This window comes from Urtica dioica, chromosome 1, assembly GCF_054948205.1.
Source record: "Urtica dioica subsp. dioica isolate 48M chromosome 1, U.dioica_male_clone48M_v1_H2, whole genome shotgun sequence".
NCBI classification, from domain to species: Eukaryota; Viridiplantae; Streptophyta; class Magnoliopsida; order Rosales; family Urticaceae; genus Urtica; species Urtica dioica.
In genome coordinates, this window is record NC_142756.1 from 11,515,374 (window position 1) to 11,542,908 (window position 27,535).

Below are 27,535 nucleotides of genomic sequence, written 5' to 3' on the forward strand. Positions count from 1 at the left end.
TGTTACACTCGATTTTTTTTCGCACCTAAAAAGACCGAACTTTAATTATTTCTTTTTCTTTGAACTGGAGTAAAACCCGCAGTATAAGTGGCATAACTCTCTGCTGAAAAATCTAAATTTAATGATTCTTGAATCAAATTAAAGGTATGCCTGTCCTCTTTCCAATGCCACCGGTTTTAGGTCAAAAGGACATTGGATCCGCCAGTTATGGCGATTTTACTCCGAGGTGTGCGGCTGTTCCGAAAGTCCAGTTTTTTAGAAATCCGGATTTTCAGCCCCACTACCATGAGTTATAGAACTCTAATGAGAAAAATTTCTTGAGCAAAAATGTTTTTCATAAGATTATAAACATGATATGAAAGATTAAAATGTTTTGATTTTGAAAGTTTAATTGAAATTGAATTTTACAAAATTAGTTTGAATTTTGAAAAACTGTTTTCGTTTTCAAACTTGAAAATATTTTGTCATCCAAATCAAATAAGTTTTCAAAATGTTTTCAAAACTATATCTATATCACATATGTTCAAAATCTATATGCTCTTGAAAATTTGAGTGGTAGGTCTCCTTGTAGACGAGCCGAAAAATAAAAAAGATGTGTAATCTCAAACTGTCAAGCGTTCGAGTGAGTTGAAGTTCACACTTCCGTCATGCACTTTCCCGAAATAAGAAATAGGAAAAGATCCGAGTATGTCCCTTTGTGCCTTTATGCACTAACACTGCTCTGAACATGAAGATCTAGGATTCTTTTCTAGTTGTCCGCTTTGTCGCTCTGTAACTAGGAAATCCGTTTTCGAACTTATAAGAGTCGATGTACCAACTCCAAAAACTAAGTGGGAGGGTTATACTTGTTGTTTGCAACCCATGATCCCCAACACTAATGAAAAGTGTAATTGTCGCCAGACTAAGAGTCACCCTCGTGGCCCTCTCTTAAATGAGAGTACTCAAGGGCGCTTTGCACTAATCATTGCCCAATGAGCTACGTCCGAGAGTTAGACAATGAGACAAGGCCTCCCCTTGGTGGATTGTTTTTCAAAGTCGATCTCTTGGACTAAGTGGTTGGTTACACACTTAGACTCAATCCCTTGTAATCCTCCCTCGAGGCTCTGCGAAAGGATGTGAGTGATCAAACCAATTTAAAAGGTGGCTGGTCAAAATTGGTGTATTGACATCTTGACTAAGCATTAATGATGTGTCATTTACTTATAAATGGAGATTTTTTGCAGCCTTCCCTCGAGGGAGTAAATTATCGTTTGGTTTATAACACATTTGGATTTTATCAAGTCTTAAATAAAACTTAAATCCTAAACCAAAGACTAATCATAAACTTGTTTCAACTTAATTAAGCAACATGTCTCTCAACCATCTCTCAATCATCCTTTCCTCGAACAAACTCGAAAATGAAAACTACGTAGATTGGAAACATAACCTTGACATAATACCTACCGTTAACAAGCACAAATGGGTACTCACCATCCCGTGTCCTCCTCTGACGAATGATGATTCGACTCAAGAGGACAAAGACGCCTTAGCGGCCTAGCTTCGATCCGATGAGATTGCGAGATGCTATCTTAGCATCAATGAACAATGTGTTGCAACAACAACATCGTGACATCGAGTCTGCCGCCAACATGCTCTACAATCTCCTTGAGATGTTTGAAGGGCAAAGGCGTCAAGCAAGGCAACAAGCAGTCCGACAGTTGATGAACTGTCACATGAAGGCTAGGACTCCTGTTGGAGACTTTATGATACTGATCATTAGTTATCTGAATAAATTGGAAATCCTAGGATCTGAGATTTATGGGAAGAATGTCATAGATATGATCTTAGAAACTCTCCCCGCATCTCTTGATACCTCAAATATGAACTACTCCATAAATAAGCTAGAGTACACTGTTACCAAGCTTATGAAAGAACTTCACACTGCTGTAGGTCTCACTAAGAGAAAGAGGAATCAAGGAGAGTTACATGCTACTGAGCAAAAGCCTCCGCCTCTGGAACTAAGAAGAGACCTCACAAGGCCGATAAAAAGAACTGTCCTGCCTATCTCAAAGCAAAGGAACATAGTATTGTACTAGTTACCGAAGCATGCTTAGTAGCTGATAATGTATCAACGTGGATTCTTGACTCCGCTGCTACTAACCATATTTGTTGTTCCTTGAATGGTTTCAAGAAAACCAAAAAACTTAGAGGAAGGCGAGTTCTGTTTCAAATGGGGTGATGGGAGTGATGTGAATTTTCTTAACTAAAGAAAAATTCTACACGACGCAAGCGAACGTGTCGTCAAGTAATAGAGTGCAAAAGCACGGATATCGATCCCACAAGGACTCTAGACTATTTCCGAAGCAAACTCACTAGCTTTCTTTTTCGAGTTATGGAAAATGAAAAATGGGGGGTTTTTGATTGTTTTGAGAACAAGATGAAATGTAAACAAAAGTGAAAACACTATTTAAACACAAGTTAAAAGGAGGGGGCGCGATTTCGTTATTTCATCGAGTCGGTCGGTCTTGGTACGATTCTAAGCTCGGGTTTAGAGTTGTAAAATTTAGTCTCAATCCCTCTTAAAACATTCACTAATCTCTCTCGAGTCTTTAGGAATCTAGCTACGTGTCGAACTTACACCTCTCGGTTTGGGTCCTACTAAAACACAAAACCGCATTTAGCCCGGGATTTCAATCAACTACATCTACCCCCTAGTCTTTCTATAGCTCTAGGAAGGTTAATGATGGGACGGGTAGAGCTCACTCGTTTATTACCTCTCGGTTTCTAAACTCGTCTAAGGTTCACTAATTAGTTAGCTACTCTAATTAGCGTTAACACACAACCCATATCCATAATATTTCACTCTCAACCCAACCATGAAGCACAAAATCTAATCTAAAGGTTTGACCAACCAACTCAACTACTCAACTACATCGCACCCCAAATCTATTTAGCGACTCATAATTGAGAATAAACAAAGTAAAATTGAAATAAGTAAAAGAAACAAAACAATAAAGAAACAAGACATTGAATGCTAATCTCAACAACCAAACAAAGCTTTCATTAACTCAAGCACTACTTCAATATTCCACTAAGATAAAACAATAAAGTAATCACAATACTCAATGCTCAATAGATAAAAATAATCAACAAAACTCAATAGAATGCTTGAAAGCTTAAAATATGTTCAACAAAGCATTAAGTGGAGTAAATAAGTAAATAACAATAAATAAAAGAGATAGAGTTAAGGATGAACAAATGGAGATGATGAGGATGATGGAGGTTGTCACTTCTCCCTCTTCTTCTTCACTTCCAAGCTCAAGAACAAAAATGTGTGTCAACCCTAGCTTTCTCTCTCTCACTTTCTCTCTCAAGGTTTCAAAACAAAAACTAAAGTGTTCTATGCTAAAGCCTCCCTTTTTCTTCTTTGAATAAGTGTATATGAGGGTTTAGAAGAGGTTTTCGGAGCAAATATGGACCCTTGGATGAGATCCAAGGGCCAAAAATGATTTAAAAGACGAGCTCCAAGAATTCTGAAAAAGCACCTGGCGCGGCGCGCCACATAACAGGCGCGCCGCGCCACTCTTGAATTTCTGAAGGCGCGCCGCGCCTCTCTTGCGCGTTGGCCGCTCGAGCTCTCGGGTGTAAATTTGGTCACCAGGGGCGCGGCGCGCCATTCAATAGGCGCGGCGCGCCAGCCTTGAGAAGCTGACTTCTTGTTGACCTCCGTTGACTTTTGTTGACTTGACTTCAAATGACCATAACTTGCTCGATTTAGCTCCGATTCAGCCCGTTTTCGCACCACCACCTTCTCATACTCTCTCAAACCTGAAAATTCAATGAAAACTACAAAATAATATCAAAAACATTAAGAACAAGCTTCGATTCTTATCTAAGAGTCATAGATAAGTGTGGATGAATCTCACTTATCAAACCCCCAAACTTGAACCGTTACTTGTCCTCAAGTAACAAAACAAAAATATATACAACACAACCACACAAAACTTAACAAAGTCACAAAGCTATACCGAAGAATGAAAGAAGTTATGCTACGCTAAAAAAAAAAAAATGAGTGTTGAAAGTGCTATGGCCTTGGTTTCGCATGAACATCTCTCCTAAACAAAATCGACTCAAGAATAAGAACAATCACATGTAAAGCTCAATTAATACAAGTGTTCAACCAATTCTCGTGTGGCTTCACCTAGCTTGAGGCTTCCCGTGTAAAAGTTTTCATCGAGTCCAAGTCAAGAATCTTCGGAGTTCTTTCCACCTTTTCCTAGCATGCAAACTCAAAATGGATACTCAATGATGAATTAGGACACCATAAGGCTTTCACCAAACACTCTCCACTCGGTTTAGGAGAGTAAGCGTTAGTCCAAAGGTCTTTCAAGGCTTGTAACGTTAGGCTTGGGTCAAGGGTAGGATATGGAGTTTTTAAGTGACTAAACACGCTACCCTAGCGACTCATACTCACCAAAAGAGCAATATTCACAACTTTCTTTTACATTCATTTCTTCGTTAACATTAAACTTCACCAATACCCCCAAACTTAGACTTTTCAAACTCTAGTCTAGATTATGTGCTTGCTCGTCTAAAAAAAAATGTTGCACCACGCCAAATACAAACAAAATAAAATAAAATGCAGAAGGGTATATGAATATGTACATCTCTTTACTAGACAAGATTGTGCTTCTTTTTCTTTTTTTTCATTTTTTTTTTTTCATTTTTTTTTTTTTTTTTTTTTTTTAGATGTTAACTTGAATAAATAAAGGAAAATAATAATTACATGGATCTAACAAAAGCCGGCGCGGCACAAATTTCGACAAGCAAGAAGAGCACATATTCTACAAGATATAACACACAAGCTCAAAGAGTCACTCAAGAGTCGCTAGCTCACGGGGTTCTTTGTGGGAATTTCAATTCATTGGCTAGGCTTCTTTGTGACTATGTATCAAGAGTTGATTTACGTTCGGCTTTTTGTGAATAGGGTTCTAAGTGGAAGTAGAACGGGTTGGCTTTTGGCTCGATTGGCTATTCCTATGCCTTTTTCATCCTAACGCTTCTCTCCTATTACCATTGAGCCTCGAGGAAGGATCAAACGGTTCTAGTGTTCCGAGATGCATTCTTGCTAAGGTTAGATTTTCAAAACTCCTAAATACTCTCTATGGACTCGAAACGTGCAACGTGAGATGAAGATTCATCGGGTCACTAAAAGCTAAGCAAAGCCACCATAGAGTTTTGGCCAAGCACAAGACTTGTAGCGCAAGAAAGATACATTGCTATTACTCCTAAGTCTCAAGATTCTACGGGTCATCAACATTCATATTCCACAAGCAAAACCAAGGCATTTCACACATCCAAACACGACAAAAAAAGGAAAGAAAATAAATTATGAAATTAAGCTACTTAAGATCAAGTCACACAAATTATGGAAAACCTAAAAAGAAAAAAAGAAACTAGATTAAACCAAAGACACACATAACACAACAAACAAACTTAAATTATCCAAAACAAAATATGCTACGAAAACGAAAATAAAGCAATAAAACTTAAATTATCCATGAAAAATGAGAAAAGAGAGAAAATAGAGTACCGACAAGTCCCCGCAATTTGTGGAAACACCTCCCCAAACTTGAACTCGACATTGTCCTCGATGGCGCGCATTGGAGGGGGGCGGAGCTAAGAGATCACATGGCGGTGTCGCCATCATTGTCCGGCGGTGGCGGTGGTGCGTCGTAGTAGCTTTGGTATCGGTAACATGGCGGGAATGGGTCGAAGAAGCCGTCGGGGAGGCTTGACGATGCACCGGATCCACTTGCGTCGGGGTAGCTTGCCGAGGCGCCTCCGGAAGTCCATTGGGTGTAGGCGTTGTAGCCGAACTCCGCCGTGGTCGAGAACCACGAGTGTTGATTCTCGACAAAGGTGGCGAGCGAGTTGTGTGCCGCACCGAGTTGATCGATGCTCCGCTCGAGTTGCCCAAGTCGAGCCTCCGATTGCTCCCACCTTTGGTCTTCTACACGGCGTCGTTCCGTCTCCTCGCGCATGAATTGAGATGTGTACTCCCATCTTTGATCGTCTTGTTGGCGCCGCTCGGCTTCTTGACGCATGAAGTCATCCCACCTTCGGTCCTCGACTTGGTACCGCTCTTGAGAGGCGACACCGAGGTTCCCCATCATTGCGAGCACTTGAGCGTATTGTGGCTCATTGATGTCGGGCTCGGGCATAGGCGCTTCCGGAGCCGCGTGTCGGTAGCGGGCGGGTTCCTCGAGGTCGGGAGCCATGTTGAGGAAGCCTCTTCCATTCGCCTCCGCTAGCCCGGCCATTTGAGGAAGACCGTTGATGAAGGCGGAGTCGATCTTCTTCCCTTTCGGCGCCCTCTCTTCGTCGTCATACGTCTTCACATTGGCTGTCTCACACATCTCCGTGATAAGCCCGCCAAAACCGAGACCGCCGGTTGTAGAACACTTTGCCGCATCGAACATCTTTGCTCGAATTATTTTCCCGACGTTGACACTACGCCCGGTGACGATGCAATACAAGAGCACCGCTTTGGAGATCGGGAGGCCGTGGGCGTGCGTGCTCGGCATGATGTTCGAGCTTATGAAATGAGCCCAAGTCTTTGCGTACTTGCTCATGTGCGTCGTCTTGAGCTCGAGCGGTTCTCCCGCTTGATTGCGCTTCCACGACGCTCCGGGGCCGCACAACGTGGTCAAAATATCGTCGAATTGAGGGTTGAGGGCTAAGTTGTGGTAGTCGTCGTCGGGTATGCTAGGGAGGCCGAGATGCTCGTTGATTGCCCTCGACGTTATGCTCACGAAAACCCCCCGAACCGTTACCGAAGGGCTTGTTTCTTCGGTGGCCCCAAGGTTCGCGTAGAATTCGCGAACAAGGTCCATGATAGCGCGGGTCTCGATGGTCGCTAAGTTTTCCCAACCGCGCTCCTCGATTTGAGCTTTTAGGTTCCCGTTGTCGGGGCTCGGCACGAATTTCCTCTCCGGGATGAAGTTCTTGTCTACGATTTTTGCCCATTTTGCGTCGGCTCCGACGATGAGCCTCGACAACGGAGTTCCACGGGCCGACGCCGCTCGCGCTCGCTTTGGTGCCATTCCTGAAAATCACAACTCGACACGGCATTAGACTCACGACGCCGGGACGCGGCGTCCGGGACAACGGGTCACAATATGGAAAAATTACAAATCGACCAAACACCCAAAATTTTCAAACAAAAACTCATGCACGACACCACAAACTTACATGAAGACACTTACTATCACGAACGAGACCTACACACACAAAAATGTCAACAAACTCTCTCTCGGGCATTTTTACGAACACCTAGCGTGCATGAGATTTTACTATGAAAACTACACCAAACTAGAATTTTGTTCACCCAAACACCTCTACAAACAACCTAAACACATTATTCAATCAATATCCAAGCCCAAAACGTGCTTTAAACTCATAAAAATTCGAAATCAAACTCACCTCAAAAGTTGAAATTCGGGTGAAAATGTGCTCAACGAGTCAAAATCGACGATGAAATCCGAAGTAAATGCACAAATGATGATGTTGGATGCAAGATTTTGAAGAAATTTTGTGTTTGGAATGAGAAATTTCGAGCAAAAAAGTGTTGGGTTTCGGAGGGGGAGGAGAAAGTTTGAGAAAAATTTGAAAAGTGTGTGTTTTGGACCAAGTCCGTGGCTATTAAAACGCTATGGCGCGCCGCGCCACTTATCAGGCGCGTCGCGCCAATGTCCAGAAACGTGAAGGCGCGCCGCGCCTACCAGCGCGCCTCAACGCGCTGGCTCTCGGGAACTTTTTTCCACTAGAGCGCGGCGCGCCATGGTCATGGAGCGGCGCGCCCTGTCTGTTTTTTTTTTTTTTTTTTTTTTTCAAATAAAAGAAATTAAAGACAACGAAAGAATCGTGGGTTGCCTCCCACAAGCGCTTAATTTAACGTCTAGAGCTCGACGGGGTACCGATTTGTCGTTCATTGTTCCGGGGCGAGGAGAGTGACTACCCGCTCACTCTCGAATACTCCGCCGTAGTATGGCTTCACTCGTTGTCCATTCACTTTGAAGGTCGATCCATTGGCTGCCTTGAGTTCCACCGAGCCGTATGGGAATACTCGAACGACTTCGAACGGGCCGGACCACCGAGACTTCAATTTCCCGGGAAAAAGTTTCAACCGAGAGTTGAAGAGAAGAACTCTTTGGCCTACTACAAACTCCTTTCGCACGATATGCTTGTCGTGCCATGCTTTAGTCTTTTCTTTGTAGATTTTCGCATTCTCGTACGCGTCGGTCCTTAGCTCGTCAAGCGCGTTGAGATGAAGAAGTCTTTGTTGCCCCGCCGCTTGGTAGTCAAAATTGAGCTTTTTCATTGCCCACAAAGCCTTGTGCTCAAGTTCCACGGGTAAGTGACAAGCTTTCCCGTAAACAAGTCGATACGGGGACATACCTAAGGGCGTCTTGAACGCGGTTCGGTAGGCCCAAAGAGCATCATGGAGCTTGTTGGACCAATCCTTCAATGAACTACCCACCGTCTTTTCGAGAATTTGCTTGATTTCTCGATTCGACACTTCCGCTTGGCCATTGGCTTGAGGATGATAAGCCAACGCTTTCCGATGGGTAACGCTATACTTGGTGAGAAGCGCTTCAAATTGGCGGTTGCAAAAGTGAGACCCACCGTCGCTTATGATGGCTCGAGGGGTACCGAATCGAGAGAAGATGTTATTCTTGAGAAAGTTTAGGACCGCTTTACCGTCACTCATCGGAGTCGCCTTAGCTTCAACCCACTTCGTCACATAATCCACCGCGAGGAGGATATACTTGTTGTTGTAAGACGATGGGAACGGTCCCATGAAATCGATCCCCCACACGTCAAATGGCTCAATTTCTTGGACATTCGTCAACGGCATCTCGTTCCGGTTAGAGATGTTTCCCGTCCGTTGACAACGATCGCATGACATTATGAATTCTCGGCAATCCTTGAAGATCGACGGCCAATAAAAGCCGCTTTGGAGAATCTTAGCCGCGGTACGTGTCGGGCCGAAATGCCCTCCACACTCCAACTTGTGGCAATGCCTCATAACCGAGTCCATTTCGTCTTCCGGGTAACACCGCCGAATGATTTGGTCCGCACATTGCCGATAGAGAATCGGCTCTTCCCAATAGTATCTTCGTACATCCGAGAGAAACTTCTTCTTTTGGTACGACTTGAGGTCTTCCGGAATTACCTCGCCGACTAAATAGTTGACATAATCGGCATACCATGGTAGTGCGACTCCTTGAACCGCCATGAGTTTCTCGTCGGGGAATAAGTCGTCAATGGGCTTGGCACGATCGTGGACGTGCTCAAAGGTCTCGAGACGCGAGAGATGGTCGGCTACCAAATTCTCCGTTCCTTTCTTGTCCTTGATCTCCACATCAAATTCTTGAAGCAAGAGAACCCACCGAATAAGCCGAGGCTTGGCATCTTTCTTCGTCATTAAATATCGTATCGCGGCGTGATCGGTGTAGACTACCACCTTGTTTCCGATGACGTACGGCCGGAACTTGTCGAAGGCAAACACCACGGCTAAGAGCTCCTTTTCGGTGGTGGTGTAGTTGAGTTGAGCTTCGTTGAGAGTTCGGCTTGCGTAGTAGATGGTGTGGAAGACCTTGTCCTTCCTTTGACCGAGAACCGCTCCAACCGCGAAGTCACTCGCGTCACACATCAACTCAAAAGGCAAGTCCCAATTCGGGGCGGTAATGATCGGGGCCGTGCTTAACATCTTCTTTAGAGTGTTGAAAGCTTCCAAACACTCCAAAGTGAAAACAAACTTCGCGTCCTTCTCGAGCAAGCCACAAAGAGGCTTAGTGATCTTTGAAAAATCTTTGATGAAGCGCCTATAGAAACCCGCATGGCCGAGAAAGCTTCGGACTCCCTTCACCGATATTGGAGGAGGTAACTTAGAAATCGTCTCTATCTTTACTCGGTCAACCTCCAATCCTTTCGCCGAGATTCGATGACCCAACACAATGCCTTCTTTCACCATAAAGTGACACTTCTCCCAATTTAGCACAAGGTTGGTCTCAACACACCTCGAAAGCACCATGGACAAATGTTCAAGGCATTGGTCAAAGTCGGAACCAAACACAGAGAAATCGTCCATGAATACCTCGATGGTACGCTCCACCATGTCGGAGAAGATCGCCATCATGCACCGTTGGAAAGTCGCCGGTGCGTTGCATAGCCCAAATGGCATTCTCCGGAAAGCAAACGTGCCGTAGGGACACGTGAAGGTGGTATTCTCTTGATCTTCGGGGGCGATGGCGATTTGATTATACCCGGAATAGCCGTCGAGGAAGCAATAGTAGTTGTGGCCGGCGAGACGGTCGAGCATTTGATCAATGAATGGCAACGGAAAATGGTCTTTCCGAGTTACGTTGTTGAGCTTTCGGTAGTCCATGCAAATGCGGTGACCGGTCACCGTTCGAGTCGGAATGAGCTCGTTGTTGGCGTTCTTCACCACCGTTATGCCTCCTTTCTTCGGCACACATTGAACCGGGCTCACCCAAGGGCTATCGGAGATGGCGTAAATGACTCCGGCGTCGAGCCACTTCAAAATCTCCTTTCTCACCACTTCCTTCATCGCCGGGTTGAGTCGTCTTTGATGCTCGATCGAGGGGCGGTGGTCGTCTTCCATGAGGATTCGGTGCGTGCAATAGGATGAACTAATGCCTTTGATGTCGGACAAAGTCCATCCTAAAGCGGTCTTGTGTCTCCGCAACACCTCCAAGATTTTCTCTTCCTCCATTTTGCTCAAGTGAGCGGAAATGATCACCGGGAGTGTGGACTCGTCTCCTAGGTAGGAATATCGGAGGTGCGATGGCAACTCCTTGAGCTCTAGCTCGGGTGGCTTCTCGATGGATGGAAGGACTCGTGGTGGTCTCTCTCCCAAACTTTCAAAATACTTCTTTCGGTTTGGCTCAAAGCTATCCATGTAATTTGCTTCACCTAAAGCTTCACATCTCAACAACTCATTAGCAAAATCCATTGAGTTTAGAAGACATACCTCGAGTGAGTCGGTGGATTGGTGAGCATAATCGTTGATGATGGCGTTGCACATATCGACTCGGAACACGTCATCGCTAGCTCTCGAATACTTCACCGAGTCGAAGACGTTGAAATGAGCTTCTTCGCCATTCACCCGCAACTTCAATTCTCCTTTTTGCACATCGATGAGCGCACCGGCGGTCGCTAAGAAAGGTCTCCCCAAAATGATCGGAATGTTCCGATCTTCCTCCATGTCGAGCACAACAAAATCCGCGGGGAGGATGAACTTATCAACCTTGACGAGTACATCTTCAATCACTCCACGAGGATACTTGATTGACCGGTCCGCCATTTGAAGCGTGATGCGAGTCGGTTTGATTTCTCCGATTCCAAGCTTGAGGAAGATTGAGTACGGCATCAAGTTGATGCTAGCTCCCAAGTCACATAACGCCCTCCCAAGATTCGAGCCTCCAATATCACAAGGAACGGTGAAGCTCCCCGGATCTTTCAACTTCGTGGGTAGCCTCCGTTGGATAATCGCACTACACTCCTCGGTGAGAGCGATAGTATCGCACTCTTCGCTTATCCGTCTCTTGTGGGAAATGATCTCCTTTAGGAATTTCGCGTATTTCGGCATTTGCTCTATCGCATCGGCAAATGGTATATTGATCTCTAGTTTCTTGAAGATGTCAAGAAACTTACCAAATTGCTTGTCGATGTTGTTTTTCTTGAGGCGTTGAGGGAACGGGACTTGAAGGGGAACCTTGGTGGTTGGTGGAGCAATCGGAAGTCGCGTCGGTGAAGCTTGATCCGTCGGTGAAGACTCGTCTACATGCCCCTTTCCTTTCTTTTTCTCTTGGCTCTCGGTCGAGTTGTCAACCACATTACCACTTCTCAAAGTGATGGCGTTACATTGTGATCGGGGGTTGACATCGGTATTGCTTGGAAGGGACCCTTGCGGTCTCTCGCTCATGGCTTTAGCGAAGTGACCCATTTGAACTTCAAGAGTTCTTATTTGGGCCGAGTTGCTTTTGAGGACCGCTTCTTGGCGTTCGAGTGCGGCCGTGGTGTTCGTCTTGAACTTGGTGTTTTCAATTGCCATTTGGGCAATTAAATCTTCAAGATTCGGTCTCTTGTCTTGAGGAGGAGGATTATTCCGGTATTGTGAGCTCCCATGGTGTTGTTGAGGTGGTGGTTGTTGATGTTGTTGATGATGTGGTGGGAGGTATGGTTGTTGGTGTTGAGGTGGAGCCTGTTGCATCGCCACTTGGTCTTGAGGATTTCTCCATGAGAAGTTTGGATGATTGTTCCTCGCTCCCGTGTAAGAATTCCCCGAGTTTTGGTACGTGGGACGATTGTTGTGGTTTCCCACAAACTTAGACTCCTCTATCTCGCCACATTCGTCCGTCGGGTGAGGACCCGCACACAAACCACACTTGTGGTGAGATGTCCCCACCGCCTTCACCGCTTCTTTACCGTGGACGGTCTTCGCGAGTTTGGCTACCTCGATTGTCAACGATTTGAGGAGCTCCATCTCCGGAGTTATCGGCTCTCTCGCGGCAATTCTCCTCTCGACCGGGCATTGATCGTTCACTTGGGCCATCTTCTCGAGTAGTGCAAATGCATCGGTGGTGGTGTTGTCGAGAAGTGAGCCCCCCGATGCGGTGTTGACTCGGTCTTGCGTCGAGGCCATAAGCCCGCTATAGAAGATTTGGAGTTGCACCCACTCCGCAATACCGTGGCCCGGACACTTCCGAATCATGTCCTTGAAGCGAGCCCACGCTTCGTAAAGGGACTCTCCGTCGTATTGTCCAAAGTTATGGATTTCGTTTCTCCTCCGGGTCATCTTCTCAAAAGTGAAGAATCGTGAGATGAACTTCGAGCATAAGTCATCCCATGTGGTGATCGAACCCGGAGCAAGAGAGGATAACCACCCATGTGCGCGGTCTCGGATGGAGAACGGGAAGAGTCGTAGACACACGGCCTCCTTGGATAAGTGAGGGAGATTGAACGTGTTGCAAATCCGCAAGAAGTTGTTGATGTGGTCTTGCGGATCTTCGGAGGGGGAACCGGAAAATTGGTTGTTTTGCACCATGTGGATGATCGAGGTTTTAATCTCGAAGTTTGGGTTCCCTTCCATCTCCGGAATTCGTATTGCCGATTGGTGCTCGTCGAAAGTAGGTTGACCATAGTCGAGTATGGTCCTTCGTTCTTCTCCATGTTCCGCGTTTCGACGAGCATGATGTTGTGCTTCATTGCCTCCTTCCATGGCGGCTCGCCTTGCCTCCGCTCGGTTTCGTCGGTAAGTCCGTTCGATCTCGTGATTGATAGGAATGAGCGGAGGGTTACGTCGTCGCATGCACCTTTAAAACATAAGAGGCCCACAATAAGCACAATAATAACAAACAAACTCAAAAATTAAACTAGATAATTCAATCGAAAATAGAACCGAAGTCCCCGGCAACGGCGCCAAAAACTTGATGTGAATTTTCTTAACTAAAGAAAAATTCTACACGACGCAAGCGAACGTGTCGTCAAGTAATAGAGTGCAAAAGCACGGATATCGATCCCACAAGGACTCTAGACTATTTCCGAAGCAAACTCACTAGCTTTCTTTTTCGAGTTATGGAAAATGAAAAATGGGGGGTTTTTGATTGTTTTGAGAACAAGATGAAATGTAAACAAAAGTGAAAACACTATTTAAACACAAGTTAAAAGGAGGGGGCGCGATTTCGTTATTTCATCGAGTCGGTCGGTCTTGGTACGATTCTAAGCTCGGGTTTAGAGTTGTAAAATTTAGTCTCAATCCCTCTTAAAACATTCACTAATCTCTCTCGAGTCTTTAGGAATCTAGCTACGTGTCGAACTTACACCTCTCGGTTTGGGTCCTACTAAAACACAAAACCGCATTTAGCCCGGGATTTCAATCAACTACATCTACCCCCTAGTCTTTCTATAGCTCTAGGAAGGTTAATGATGGGACGGGTAGAGCTCACTCGTTTATTACCTCTCGGTTTCTAAACTCGTCTAAGGTTCACTAATTAGTTAGCTACTCTAATTAGCGTTAACACACAACCCATATCCATAATATTTCACTCTCAACCCAACCATGAAGCACAAAATCTAATCTAAAGGTTTGACCAACCAACTCAACTACTCAACTACATCGCACCCCAAATCTATTTAGCTACTCATAATTGAGAATAAACAAAGTAAAATTGAAATAAGTAAAAGAAACAAAACAATAAAGAAACAAGACATTGAATGCTAATCTCAACAACCAAACAAAGCTTTCATTAACTCAAGCACTACTTCAATATTCCACTAAGATAAAACAATAAAGTAATCACAATACTCAATGCTCAATAGATAAAAATAATCAACAAAACTCAATAGAATGCTTGAAAGCTTAAAATATGTTCAACAAAGCATTAAGTGGAGTAAATAAGTAAATAACAATAAATAAAAGAGATAGAGTTAAGGATGAACAAATGGAGATGATGAGGATGATGGAGGTTGTCACTTCTCCCTCTTCTTCTTCACTTCCAAGCTCAAGAACAAAAATGTGTGTCAACCCTAGCTTTCTCTCTCTCACTTTCTCTCTCAAGGTTTCAAAACAAAAACTAAAGTGTTCTATGCTAAAGCCTCCCTTTTTCTTCTTTGAATAAGTGTATATGAGGGTTTAGAAGAGGTTTTCGGAGCAAATATGGACCCTTGGATGAGATCCAAGGGCCAAAAATGATTTAAAAGACAAGCTCCAAGAATTCTGAAAAAGCACCTGGCGCGGCGCGCCACATAACAGGCGCGCCGCGCCACTCTTGAATTTCTGAAGGCGCGCCGCGCCTCTCTTGCGCGTTGGCCGCTCGAGCTCTCGGGTGTAAATTTGGTCACCAGGGGCGCGGCGCGCCATTCAATAGGCGCGGCGCGCCAGCCTTGAGAAGCTGACTTCTTGTTGACCTCCGTTGACTTTTGTTGACTTGACTTCAAATGACCATAACTTGCTCGATTTAGCTCCGATTCAGCCCGTTTTCGCACCACCACCTTCTCATACTCTCTCAAACCTGAAAATGCAATGAAAACTACAAAATAATATCAAAAACATTAAGAACAAGCTTCGATTCTTATCTAAGAGTCATAGATAAGTGTGAATGAATCTCACTTATCAGGGAGCCTGGTGTCTGCGAAGGCTGTGGGATCCGTGACACTGTCTTTTGAAGACCGCACTTTAAACTTGAATAATGTTTATTTTGTTCCTACCTTTGGGAAGAACTTAATATCCGTTGCTCGTCTTCTTGAGCAAGATTATTGTTTAAAGTTCATCAAGAATGGAATTCGTATTTCGTTTCCTGATAATTCTTTTGTCACTGATGCATGTATGAAGAATGCTCTTTTCTACATCTATCCCACTCAACATTCCCTTTTAGACACCGAAATAGATAAAGATCTAATTAGGGAGCCAAAGAAGATCAAACTTTCTGAATCCTCCGATCTAATAAAATCAACATATCTATAGCACTTAAGACTTGGTCATATCAGTCTAGACAGGATTAAGAGACTTGTGAGGGACGGTCCACTCCAAGCCTCTGCAATAGGTTCACTACCTACTTGTGAATCCTGCATAGAAAGAAAAATGACTAAGCGACCTTTCTCCGATAAGGGTCGAATAGCCACTGAGTTGCTGGAACTAGTACATTCTGATGTTTGTGGTCCGCTCAGTCAACATGCACGTAGAGGATACGAATACTTCGTTACCTTCACCGATGATTACTCGCGATATGGTTTTGTCTATTTGCTCAAACACAAATCCCAGACCTATAACGTATTTAAGGTCTTTAGGGCTTTAGTGGAAAAGCAAACTGGCAAAGTGATCAAAACCCTTCGATCTGATCGAGGTGGTGAGTATATGTCTGGAGAGTTCGATGACTTTCTTAAAGAAGAAGGTATCGCTTCTCAGCTTACCGCACCTGGCACACCACAACAAAACGGAGTGTCAGAGAGAAAAAACCGAACTCTTATGGAGATAGTTAGATCAATGATGAGTTACTCATCACTCTCTCTTTCCTTTTGGGGATATGCCCTCGAAACAGCCGCTTACATTCTGAACCAAGTTCCGTTTAAAACAGTTCCTGGTACTCCTTATGAAAGATGGACTGGCCGTAAAGTAAATCTGGGTCACATCCGAATTTGGGGTTGCCCTGCACATGTGCTAAGTCCAAAGACTAGCAAGTTGGCTAGTAGGTCAAAATTGTGCTTGTTTGTGGGATATCCAAAGGAAACCAAAGGTTTCATATTCTATAGTCCCGAGGACGATAAGACTTTCGTTAGCACGAATGCTCGTTTCCTTGAGGAAGACTTTATGAAAGATGCAAAACCTAGAAGCAAAATTGTGCTTGAAGAAAAGTTGGGTGAGGAAGCTTCTACCTCATCTGTAAGAACTGTTCTTACCCCAACTGAAACACAACCTAACTCTTCAGAATCTCGTCAAGTAGTACTTCGACGTAGGGCTACTCAAAAGCCTGACAAGTACATATCTTATGGAGACTCTCTCGTACCATCTCTGACATGGATGATCCTGTTTCCTATAGCCAAGCGATGGCTTGTTCTGAATCAAACCTTTGGCTTGACGCCATGAAAGTTGAGATGCACTCGATGTATGTCAACAAATTCTGGAAACTTGTAGACCTTCCTGAAGGGATTAAACCCGTAGGGTGTAAGTGGATATACAAGAAGAAAATGGGTCCGGATGGGAACGTCGAGACGTTCAAAGCACGACTCGTGGCGAAGGGTTATACCCAACAACAAGGGATTGACTATGAAGAAACCTTCTCGCCAGTCGCGATGCTTAAATCCATCCGCATACTCCTATCCATAGCTGCAGCTCTCGACTATGAGATCTGGCAAATGGATGTCAAGACAGCCTTCCTAAATGGCAATCTTGACGAGCGCATTTACATGGCTCAACCAGACGGTTTCGTGGAGGAAGGTCAAGAGACCAATGGTTGTGAGTTACTTAAGTCCATTTATGGACTCAAGCAAGCATCTAGGTCATGGAATATTAGATTCGATGAAACAGTGAAAAGCTTCGGCTTTGAACAGTCAATAGATGAGCCTTGTGTTTACAAGTTAATACACGAAGGCAAAGTTGTGTTTCTGATATTATATGTTGATGATATATTACTCATACGTAACGATGTGGGTAAATTATCTGAGGTTAAGGTCTGGTTAGCAAAGCAATTCGATATGAAGGATCTAGGAGAAGCCGCGTACATTCTGGGGATCCAAATCTTTCGAGATAGGAAGAACCGGACTCTGTCGCTCTCTCAAGCATCTTATATTGATAAGGTGATGGATCACTTCTCGATGCAAGACTCCAAGAAGGGTCAAACACCCTTTAGGCATGGAGTCTCACTCTCTAAGGACCAGTCTCCCAAGACTGCACAAGAGATTGAAGACATGAGGAAAATTCTTTACGCTTCTGTCGTAGGAAGCCTCATGTATGCTATGCTTTGCACTAGACCTGATATATGTTTCGCCGTTGGCGTAGGTAGCCGTTTCCAATCCAACCCTGGACCCGAGCACTGGATTGTTGTTAAGCATGTTCTCAAGTATCTTCGAAGAACTAGGAACTTGATGCTTACATACTCAGGTACTAACCTAACTATGACGGGATATACCGACTCCGATTTTCAAGCGGATAAGGATTCCAGGAAATCCACTTCGAGATCTGTGTTCATACTTAATGGTGGAGCTATTGTGTGAAAGAGTATTAAGCAATCTTGCATTGCTGACTCCACAATGGAAGAAGAATATGTGGCTGCTTGTGAAGCATCCAAAGATGCTGTATGGTTTAGAAAATTCCTTAAGTATTTGAAAGTTGTTCCAAACGTCGACGAGCCCATGACCCTTTATTGTGATAATAGTGGGGCTGTCGCTAACTCAAAGGAACCTCGAAGCCATAAGCGCTCTAAACATATTGAGAGGAAATACCATTTGATTTGAGAGATCGTGCAGCGCGGAGACGTGGAAGTGAAGAAGATCTCAACGGTGGACAACCTAGCAGATCCACTCACCAAGGCCCTAGCAAACAAGGTCTTCGACCAACATTGAGAGGGATTAGGCATGAAGGACTACACACATCTTCTTTGAGTCAAGTGGGAGTTTATTGTCAATGGTGCCCACAAGAAGAGTTGTAGTCTTTATTTTATACATTTGATGTAATAAAGTCTCACGAAGACTCTTGCTTGTAATTGCTTATTCATTAATAAAAAGTTGAAGCGTTCATTCATTCTTTCTTGTCTGTTTGAAGCTTTATGATAAAACATTAGTCTTTAGTCCATAAACAAACTTAACAACTTACGAAGAGACAAATGTAGATTTGCATGAACAAACTCTTTCTAGTTTGCTTAAAACGATATTCGCAATCTAAGGGTCAAAGGACTATTGACCTCAGTACGATTGTTAAGAGAATCTATGATGTCTGGTTATGGGGCATTGAGAGTTGGAGACTCTATAGTTCTTCTAGGTATCTTCCGAAGGTACTGAATTGACCAGTGCACTTCTAGAAGACAAGATAAGAACAAACCATTTAACCTCTTATGTCTCGAAGTCACTACGTATGAATTGCATCATGCTTACCTTAATCCTGAAATGAGACATGTCATTTCATAGCTTACGTATTCTCATTTGAGAAAGTCAGAGTTCGGACTCACTATGTGATTCCGAACAGGACCTATTGGTGAAGTACTAAGTTATGAAGATGTCATGAGTAACTTTGTGAAGTTCTCAAAGATATGGAATTCATGTACAAGATTGTTGAAATGCAATGTATATCACCTCATGCTTTGTTCCTTGGAGTGTGAATAAATGAACTGGCCAGTGTCCAAATTGAGTCCTGACTCTTTTGGATGAAACAATGTGACTTGTTAGCTCCTCGTCAATACATTGTTTCTAACTTATTCACAAGTGACAAAAGAGTTGAGGAAATAACAGCTAGAAGGGTAAAATGGTAATTTTGTAAATCCCGACTAGCTGATGATATTCATGAAGGGTAAACATAGATAATATTCAGTGGATCCGCTCATATCATAATTTGGTTGAATTCTTGAGTAGAAAATAAATTCATTTGAACCGAGAGATTTTCAGTGTCAACTCTTTAGTGGAGTCAGTTGACATTAAGCTAAACTTGGAAAAGGTTTGTGAACTTTTGAGTCCAAGTGTTTATCTCAAGCTTTGTTCGTTTGGATCCATGAGGTCACTGTCACAAATCATATCGAGTAGGAATAGTTAAACTAGAAGCTAAGTCAAAACAAGAACGAGACAAGTTTTGTGAAAATTGTCAAAAGGGTATTTTTGTATTTTTAAACATAGGATGAAATGAATGTCAATAAATTTTTTTTGTCATTGTCATATGATGACAAATGAAATTTAAATCACACGGCCAACTTAACGAATTTGGGTCTTGAGGATTAATTTCATTTCATAGAATTTTACTTGAAAATTCTTAATGGGTTTTTCTTATGTTGTCATGAACAAATGAAGAAACATCTAGAAGCTCATTCTAGAAGCTCAAATTTCATCCAACCCAAGGAAAATATTTCATTTCATAGAATTTTACTTGAAAATTCTTAATGGGTTTTTCTTATGTTGTCATGAACAAATGAAGAAACATCTAGAAGCTCATTCTAGAAGCTCAAATTTCATCCAACCCAAGGAAAATATGGCTGAATTTCGTTCATGCCATAGTGGGAAAGATAGTTTATTTTGTGCATTAATGTATGAAGATTCTTGCCAAAAGAAAAAAGAGGAAACAAATTTCCTCTAGAAGGAAAGTGCAATTTCGGCCAACTAAGAGAGAAAGCAGATGAGGAAACAAATCTAAAGGCTTCTAGAAGCTCATTTGGACGTGCAAGGGGTATGAGGAAACTACCTTTTGAAGGTAATCCTCCTCCTATAAATACCCCACCTCATTCCTCTCATTTCATTCATTTCACATAATTTAGAGATTGAGAGACTCTCTCTCTAGACCTTGTGGGCGATTTCTCCTTTCTCTCTCTCTAGTTATTTTTCGTTTTGTTTTGGCACCTAGGTCCTCATTTGACCTAGTGGTTTTAGCTCTTCGACTCTGAGACTTGTTCTCGAGTCGTCGTGTTTAAAAGTGCTCACTCACTAATTTCTTTTCTCTCGAGTGATTCTTGTGATAGAAACCATCGTGGTTGCTCGAGTTGGCGAGGAAAGAAAGAGAGACGTGATGCGAGGGAGACGAACGTTGCAACTTTCCAAAAGCTTCTCAACGTTCAAGCCTCGAGAAAGGTTAGTAATCTTTAATGCTCATATTAGTTTTTATTTACATGTGCTTGCTCTTTGTCTAGGTTAGTAAAAACGTTTTACTTGAAAAAGAAAATTTTTAAAATTCCGCCGCTTACCGAAGCGTTAAACTTTTTCTTAAACCCTAGATCAATTCCAACATGTGTTTATATAAAATTAATTTTTTAATAAGATTTTTGTCGATATATCCGTCAGTAATCGATATATCACCGATATAATCGATAGTCGGTATTGAAATTGCTATAGAATATCCGTCGATACTCGATATATTCGTAAAATCAGAACCTCGGTGTGGGTCTCGATATCGATATTTTAAACACTGCTCTCACCTATGTAATGCTTTCTCTCTTTCTTGTTTTCTTTCATATCTTCCATGAACATGTATTCTATGATTTGTGGGTATTTAGCTCCATTTTCAAAATTGATGTATACCTCCATAATGCAGTGAAAATAAGTTAAAATCACATCATTATAGCATATATATATAAATAGAGCCTCAAAGAAGGAAGAATATGCGGGCAATGCCAAGTTGGAAATCAAGTCCGTGCATCCCACAAAAAAGGTTGACTACCTCACCACATCTCGATTTTTGGAGCTTCTTAACATGGATCTTATGGGTCCTATGCAAGTTGAAAGCCATGGTGGGAAGCAATATATCCTAGTAGTTGTTGATGACTATTCTAGGTACACCTGGGTGGAGTTTCTAAGAGAAAAATATGAGGCTTTCGAAGTTTTTCGGACTCTTAAGTCTGCATCTTCAACGTGAGAAATAGAACTATACTGGGAAGATTATGAGGATTCGAAGTGATCATGGGAAAGAGTTTGAAAACAAGTTTCTAGAGTTCTGCAACTCACAAGGACTCATGAGTTCTCTGCTCCCATCACTCCCTAACAGAATGGCATCATCGAAAGGAAGAACAGGAGTATCCAAGAAATTGCTCGTGTATGCTAAGAACATCTTGTACCACTTCTGGGTAGAGGCCGTTAACACCTCGTGTCGCATTCACAATCGTGCCTCCACTGTCATGGCATGTCCTGCACAAGCTATGACTCATATACATATACCTCTCGGAAAGTTTTGACGAATAAACCAAATCCCCGGTTCGTGAGACCCCATAGCCCACAAGTCAAGGCGATACGCGCTCGGTCTCGGTCTTCAACTCCGCTTCCCGCTTACGAGCTTTTCCGTTATCTACATGACCAAGGGTTATAAAGCTACGAGTCGAATGACTCAGTAAGTTGGAGTCTATCTAGGAAAGAAAATAAACTAAATTTCATGTGACATGCAAACAAGCATATAAGAATGCAGAATAAGAGCTAGATGCAGCAAGATTCTAAGACTAGAGCATGACTGACGCATGGCCACACTATACCTACATACTTCCTGCTCTACCAGATCGTACATCCTATCCTACTACCATCTTCAAAACGACAAGAAGCGAGCCTCAGACCTCGAACAACGGTCTTACGGTGGCTTGTGTGTTTTAAGACTGTTTGGGATCCACTAGTGGTACCATTTTCATTAAACGTTGGCGCAAGTGTGCCGCCTTGGAACGACACTACGTTCACTCGAGGCGGCTGCTCATTGCTGAATGGGTTCACTCTAGGCGACTACCCATTACCATCGGGTTCGCTCGTGGCGACTGCCCGTTATCGTTGGGTTCGCTCGAGGTGGCTGCCCGTTCTCGTTGGGTTCGCTCGAGGCGGCTGCCCATTGTTATCGGGTTCACTCCAAGCGTCTGCCTGTTGCTATCGAGTTCGCTCGAGGCGTCTTCCCGTATTGTTGGGTTCTCCCCAGTTTTGAGTACTCAGCGCCATACAGACCACCTTGGTCTGCCACATACACAAGTCGTTAACTTGTGGGTACCACCGACAACCGTTCAATAAAGGTCCGGGTACTCTGCAGCACGTAGAGTACACACTTATACTACTACAAGAGGGCATCTCGGGATAAACCCCGAAAGAATTAATGTTTCTCTTTCGTGCTAGTTAAGTGCTTTAGGAATAAGACTCGGGGTGTTACTCCCAGTACTTCCACCCTTTGTTCGAATCCAAGAGTTTGACTTATGCTGTCCCGTCACCCCTGATCTAACCTATCCACTATGATTAGCAGAGGGATATAATAAAACAAGATAACATCGTGGCTGGTTCAAGTTAGCGTTTGAACCTCACGGGCAAAACCCGAATTTACATTTTCACGAAAGGTGGCCGAAGCTTTAATCTTATTAGTGTATTTGTTTTAAGGCTTTCACCTACTCTGTTTACTAACACATGAGATGCACGTAAAACGGGGTTATTCTTTTGGTAAGTAGTTGACCTATGTCTCCACACTTACCCGGAATAACTCGATGAAAACTTGTTGACTTCTGGAGTTGCCTTGCTTCACCCGCTTCTCAAGACTCTTGGCACGTTCTGAAGCATCGAGAGAACTAGAATCCAAAGTTGAAACTTTGTTAGTCATTCGGTTCGGAAATGTTGAAGAGATTAAGGTTCGTTGTCGGGATTCATTGCGAGTCGATTCAGGGTTCGAGAATTTAATTTACTTATTTCCAGGTCTTTCGGAAATTAAACTTATTTAAGACCCGTACGTGTTTGTACTGAAGAGATAGTACAAAATAAAATCCAATAATTATTTTTAACGAGTCTTAAATAAATAATCTTAAAGCATACAAACGGATAATTCAAAATTAATAAACCAAAATTAAATTCCCGACATCTTTTAATTAAATAATTAGCAATTATTTAAAATTAATCCAAATCATTAGATCTACGATCTAACTCGAGAGTATTAAATGCTAGAAAGCGATTGACGGACTCACGAGTGAGATCGAGATCCCCTCTTTTTTCTGAATTCTCTAAGTCCCGGCTTCGATGCGTTCGGTTCCGCCGGCTCTCGCCCGTCATGACTCGATCTGTAAATAAGCTGTGAAATTCATAAACAAGCCTCGAGTCAATACATAACACCAATTTCATGCTCGAGTTCTAATATTCCGATTCTCGGTCTCACTTTGAGATCCGAGAAATTCCTGACACTTAAACCAAAATGACGAACCATAAACCTCAATCAAACCAAAAAATTCCAACCCGAAATCGAAAATCCAAATACCCCACTCTCGAATTCCCAAAAACCAACATGTCACAAAAAAAAAGCTAAACATGTCAATAAACCATCTCAGCCAAACCAAATCTGAAACCGAACCAATTCTCAAAATTCCAGTTTTGACACCAGATAAAGACGGTATATAACTTCGGCTACAAAATTAGAAATCCAATGATTTTGGTTTCATAACATAACTAACATCCATAGCTTTCTAATGAGATATTATAAGCCAAATTTAGATCTCAGAAACTATCTCAAAAACATCCTGCAATATCGGTTTACAGGTTCGGAGTTCCAGCTTTCACAGCTTCGAAACACTGATTTCAAAAATTCATATCTCATACAATTCTTAACGGAATTACGCGTTTTTTGACTTTTTAGAAACCTCATGAAGTCTATTATTCAGAAGAAAAAAATACCAGTAAAAATAATCTCAGAACATATAAACGTGTATACGTCCGTTTTATCAGACTGAAATTCCGGACCAAAGCCATTTCAAAAAATCAAAACTTGTCCAAGTTCAAAAACAACCCGAACAATCAATTTCAAACATGATTTTGAGCACAGAATCAAACCAATCAACTTCGAAAATATCAAAATTCCAAAATCCCTAAATTTCACACATAAACCCTGCTTTTCAATTCCATTCCCGGTAAGAAATTTCTTACCGTGTTTTCGTGAATTTGTTTGTCTCCGGTGCTCCATCTCTCTTTTCCCGGCATTGGTTCTCGGTCGACGTCCTCGGTGAGCTCGCGGCGTTCTACTTCCTCGGCCGGAGCTCGCGCAGGGTGTGGCTCATCTCGGGTTGGTGGCGCGCGAGGAAGAAGAAGAACTAGGAGAAGAAGAAGATGAAGACAGAGAAGAGGATGATGGTTGCCGATGATTTTGATGTTGATCTTGTTTTTTTTTCTTCCTGGTTCGGTTTTGCAGGTGGCCACGCGAGAAGAAGCGTGAGATTTTATGTGAGCAAGACTTGTCTATTTGCTCATTTAAGCACTCAGCGTTTAGTGTAAGCCTCACGTCTGACCCAAATTTATATTTTTATTGCAACTGGGTCCTTAATTTTTGTTGCGAATTGGTCACATCCATTTAAATCCTTATTCAAGTCCACAATCAAATAGATATCGATTTTATTCTTTAAATCGATAATTTTCTCGTTCGTTCTCGATTAATTTAAATATATTTAAAGTTTCTCGGAAATAATTCTCATTCTTGAGAATTTATTTCTTAAATTAATTTCCGGAATATTTCCTCGAAAAATAATTTATTATTCGAGACGAACTTGATAAATCCTTTATTTATTCCGAGATTTTCCATTACCTTAAAATATTTTAAATTAATTCAATAAACTCATAAGACCATAATTTACTCAAGAATTTAATTGTAACAACGGAAGCTCGTTTATTAAACTTGAATTTACAAGTCGAGTGATTCAAAAGTTTATCATTTACAATACCTCCAGTGGGAGTGCTTTAAGAGTTTTCAACAAGATAACTAAGTGCATAATAGAGTCAAGAAATCAGGTCATAGATGATGAAGAAAGAATCTCTTCTGAAGAGGATGAAGGCATTAACAATTTTTCTCTTGATTCCTCAAATAGTGTTCCTGATGATGTCTCAGACATTGATGATGCTTCTGCTATTACAGAAGAAAGGGGTACGACTTCTTCGCCTGCTAAGAAGACTTATAGCAGAGTGAAAAATAATCACCCCTCAGAGGCCGTTATTGGAAATCTGAATGAAGGAGTTACCACACGAAGGAAGGAGCATGTCAACTATCGGGAAATGATAAGCAATGTGTGCTTTACTTCCAGGATAGAACCCAAGAATGTCACAGAGGCTGTTCGCGATGAGTTCTGGATGAATGCCATGCAAGAAGAGTTTGTGCAGTTTGAGAGGAATGATGTCTGGAAACTTGTTCCTAGACTTGAAGAGGTGAATTTCATTGGTACCGAGATGTATTTTAAAAAATAAGTCAGATTCTCTTGGAAATGTCACAAGAAACAAAGCCAGACTCGTAGCTCAAGAGTACTCTCAAATTGAGGGCTTAGATTTTGATGGAACTTTTGCTCCGATGGCTAGACATGAAGCTCGCTTACTTCTTGGAATCTCGTGTCTCGAGAAGTTTAAACTGTTCCAGATGGATGTCAAGAGTGCTTTCTTGAATAGCATTCTCAATGAAGAAGTTTATGTGGAGCAGCCGAAGGGGTTTGTAGATCCTAAATTTCCTGATCATCTCTACAAGCTTCATAAAGTTTTGTATGGTCTTAAGCAATCCCCTCGTGCTTGGTATGAGCGCCTGGTGCTGAGATGTTGTTTGCTTAGATTTATGTGGATGACATAGTTTTTGGAGGTATGTCTCAGGAAATGTTGAACCACTTTGTAGAACAGATGCAGTCAGAATTTGAAATGAGCATGGTTGGTGAGCTTTCCTACTTTCTAGAATTCTAAATCAAGCAGTTTGAAGATGGAATTTTCTTATCCCAGAGTAAGTATGCCAAGGATCTGGTAAAGAAGTATGGTCTTGAGTTAGGGAAACCGAAGAGAACTCTTGATTCTGTCACAGTCAAGCTTTCCAAGGAAGATGAAGTTGAGCATGTTGACACAAGACTGTACAGAAGCATGATTGCACTACTACAAAATACACTTTTAGAGTTGCTCAAAACGCGAAGCGTTATATTTTGGGCGTCGCTTTTTGAGTGACGCGTACGCTAGTGACACCCTAAGTATGGGTGATGCTTATGACCTAGTGACGCTCCACGTAAGCGTCACGTCGGATTTGGCGATTGATCTTACTTGGGCATCGCTCGTGCAGAGAGTGTCTCGATATCACCTAGTCTCGCTCATATAAAAAGCGACACTAGACTGGCGTCACTCGCTGGTAGCGTTGCTCGCAAACAAAGCGACGCCAGACTGGCAGGCGTCGCTCGGTCAGCGAGCGACGCCATTATATGTATTTTAATATTTAAAATGGGGAGTCGCTTGTTTAATGAGTGACTCCAATATATTTTTTTTTTCAATTCTAAAAATACGTATTCCACTATATTTTTCCTGCAGCAAAACAAATGAAATAATATTCAAATCCAATAGAAAAGTAGATAAAAACAACACAATTTTTTCATGATTAGATTTGATAATCTTATAATTAACAGTATTGAAGCAGTTTTTACAATCAGTTAACCTTCTTTATATATTACTTCAATCCTATCCACAATATAGCTTACTATAAATACATGAACATACCATCTACAATAATTCGAGCATAATCTTGTTGAACTTCGTCCATTGCGGCATGACTGTAAGTTGGCAATGATCGCAACGGAAAAAAATAATTAACATATTAATAAACATACATAACATACTAAGAAACTCTATTAATTAGATACTTACATGTTCGACGGTATCATGGAATGATCCCCCTCTATAAAAATCTCTCATCATGCGTAAGACATAATATTCGTACTCCATATTTGAATGTTGTTTTGGGCCCTATGATAAAAATACATCATTTTTTGTAATACATTATAATTTAAATTAAAATTATGTAAGTTTTATACTACATTTTCCTTATGCCAAGAGACCTTCAACGGCACGTTAAAATATTTTCCATACGCTCTACATAAGATAAGTTTCATAAGTCTAAATGCACAATATAATTTATAATTGTATAATGTCAAATACGATAAAAATTTACTAGTTACGTTGAAAGGACCAATTTTAGATCACTCGGAATAACATGATGAAGAGGATCAAAATGATACACACTACCATCTCCGTCCATGGCCAAAAGTATCCAATGCTTCCTAAATAAACAAAATTCTTAACTTATGATTTATTTGAAAAAAAAAACAATAAACAAATATAATAATCATTAACGAACTTACGCATAGTTCCACGGCATAAGTATCATTTGTGTTGATACGTTGTTTTGTTGGTTTTATTTTTTAGTGCAAGTGGTATGGAAAGATGTCGGTTGTTATGTTTCCACTTCTGGTTTGACATCTTTCCTCCTGTGTGCAGACAGTATTTCTGGCAAGTTTCCAGTTTTGACAGATTGCTTTGCTGGTGACTTATTGCTGAGTTATTGTCTCGC

The 27,535-nt window shown here is 42.2% G+C and overlaps 1 protein-coding gene across 1 annotated transcript; it reads right to left on the reverse strand.

Moving 5' to 3' along the window:
* Positions 1-7,922: 7,922 nt before the first annotated feature.
* LOC149407222 (uncharacterized) lies at positions 7,923-13,288 on the reverse strand. Its single transcript, XM_089619337.1, has 3 exons — positions 10,061-13,288; positions 9,081-9,964; positions 7,923-8,945 (listed from the first exon to the last, which is right to left on the reverse strand). Exons 1-3 carry the CDS (start codon positions 13,286-13,288, stop codon positions 7,970-7,972), a joined length of 5,088 nt encoding a protein of 1,695 aa, XP_089475463.1. The 3' UTR covers positions 7,923-7,969.
* Between the last annotated feature and the right edge of the window lie 14,247 nt (positions 13,289-27,535).

What these genes read in the sequence shown, in the direction of transcription:
- LOC149407222 (XM_089619337.1), bottom strand. Translation starts at nt 13,288, where the DNA reads ATGGAAGGAGGCAATGAAGCACAACATCATGCTCGTCGAAACGCGGAA. An exon ending in CCATGGTGCTTTCGAGGTGT is followed by an intron (nt 9,965 to 10,060) that starts GTTGAGACCAAC and finishes AAAGGATTGGAG; the next exon opens with GTTGACCGAGTAAAGATAGA. An exon ending in TGTTACCCGGAAGACGAAAT is followed by an intron (nt 8,946 to 9,080) that starts GGACTCGGTTAT and finishes ATTCATAATGTC; the next exon opens with ATGCGATCGTTGTCAACGGA.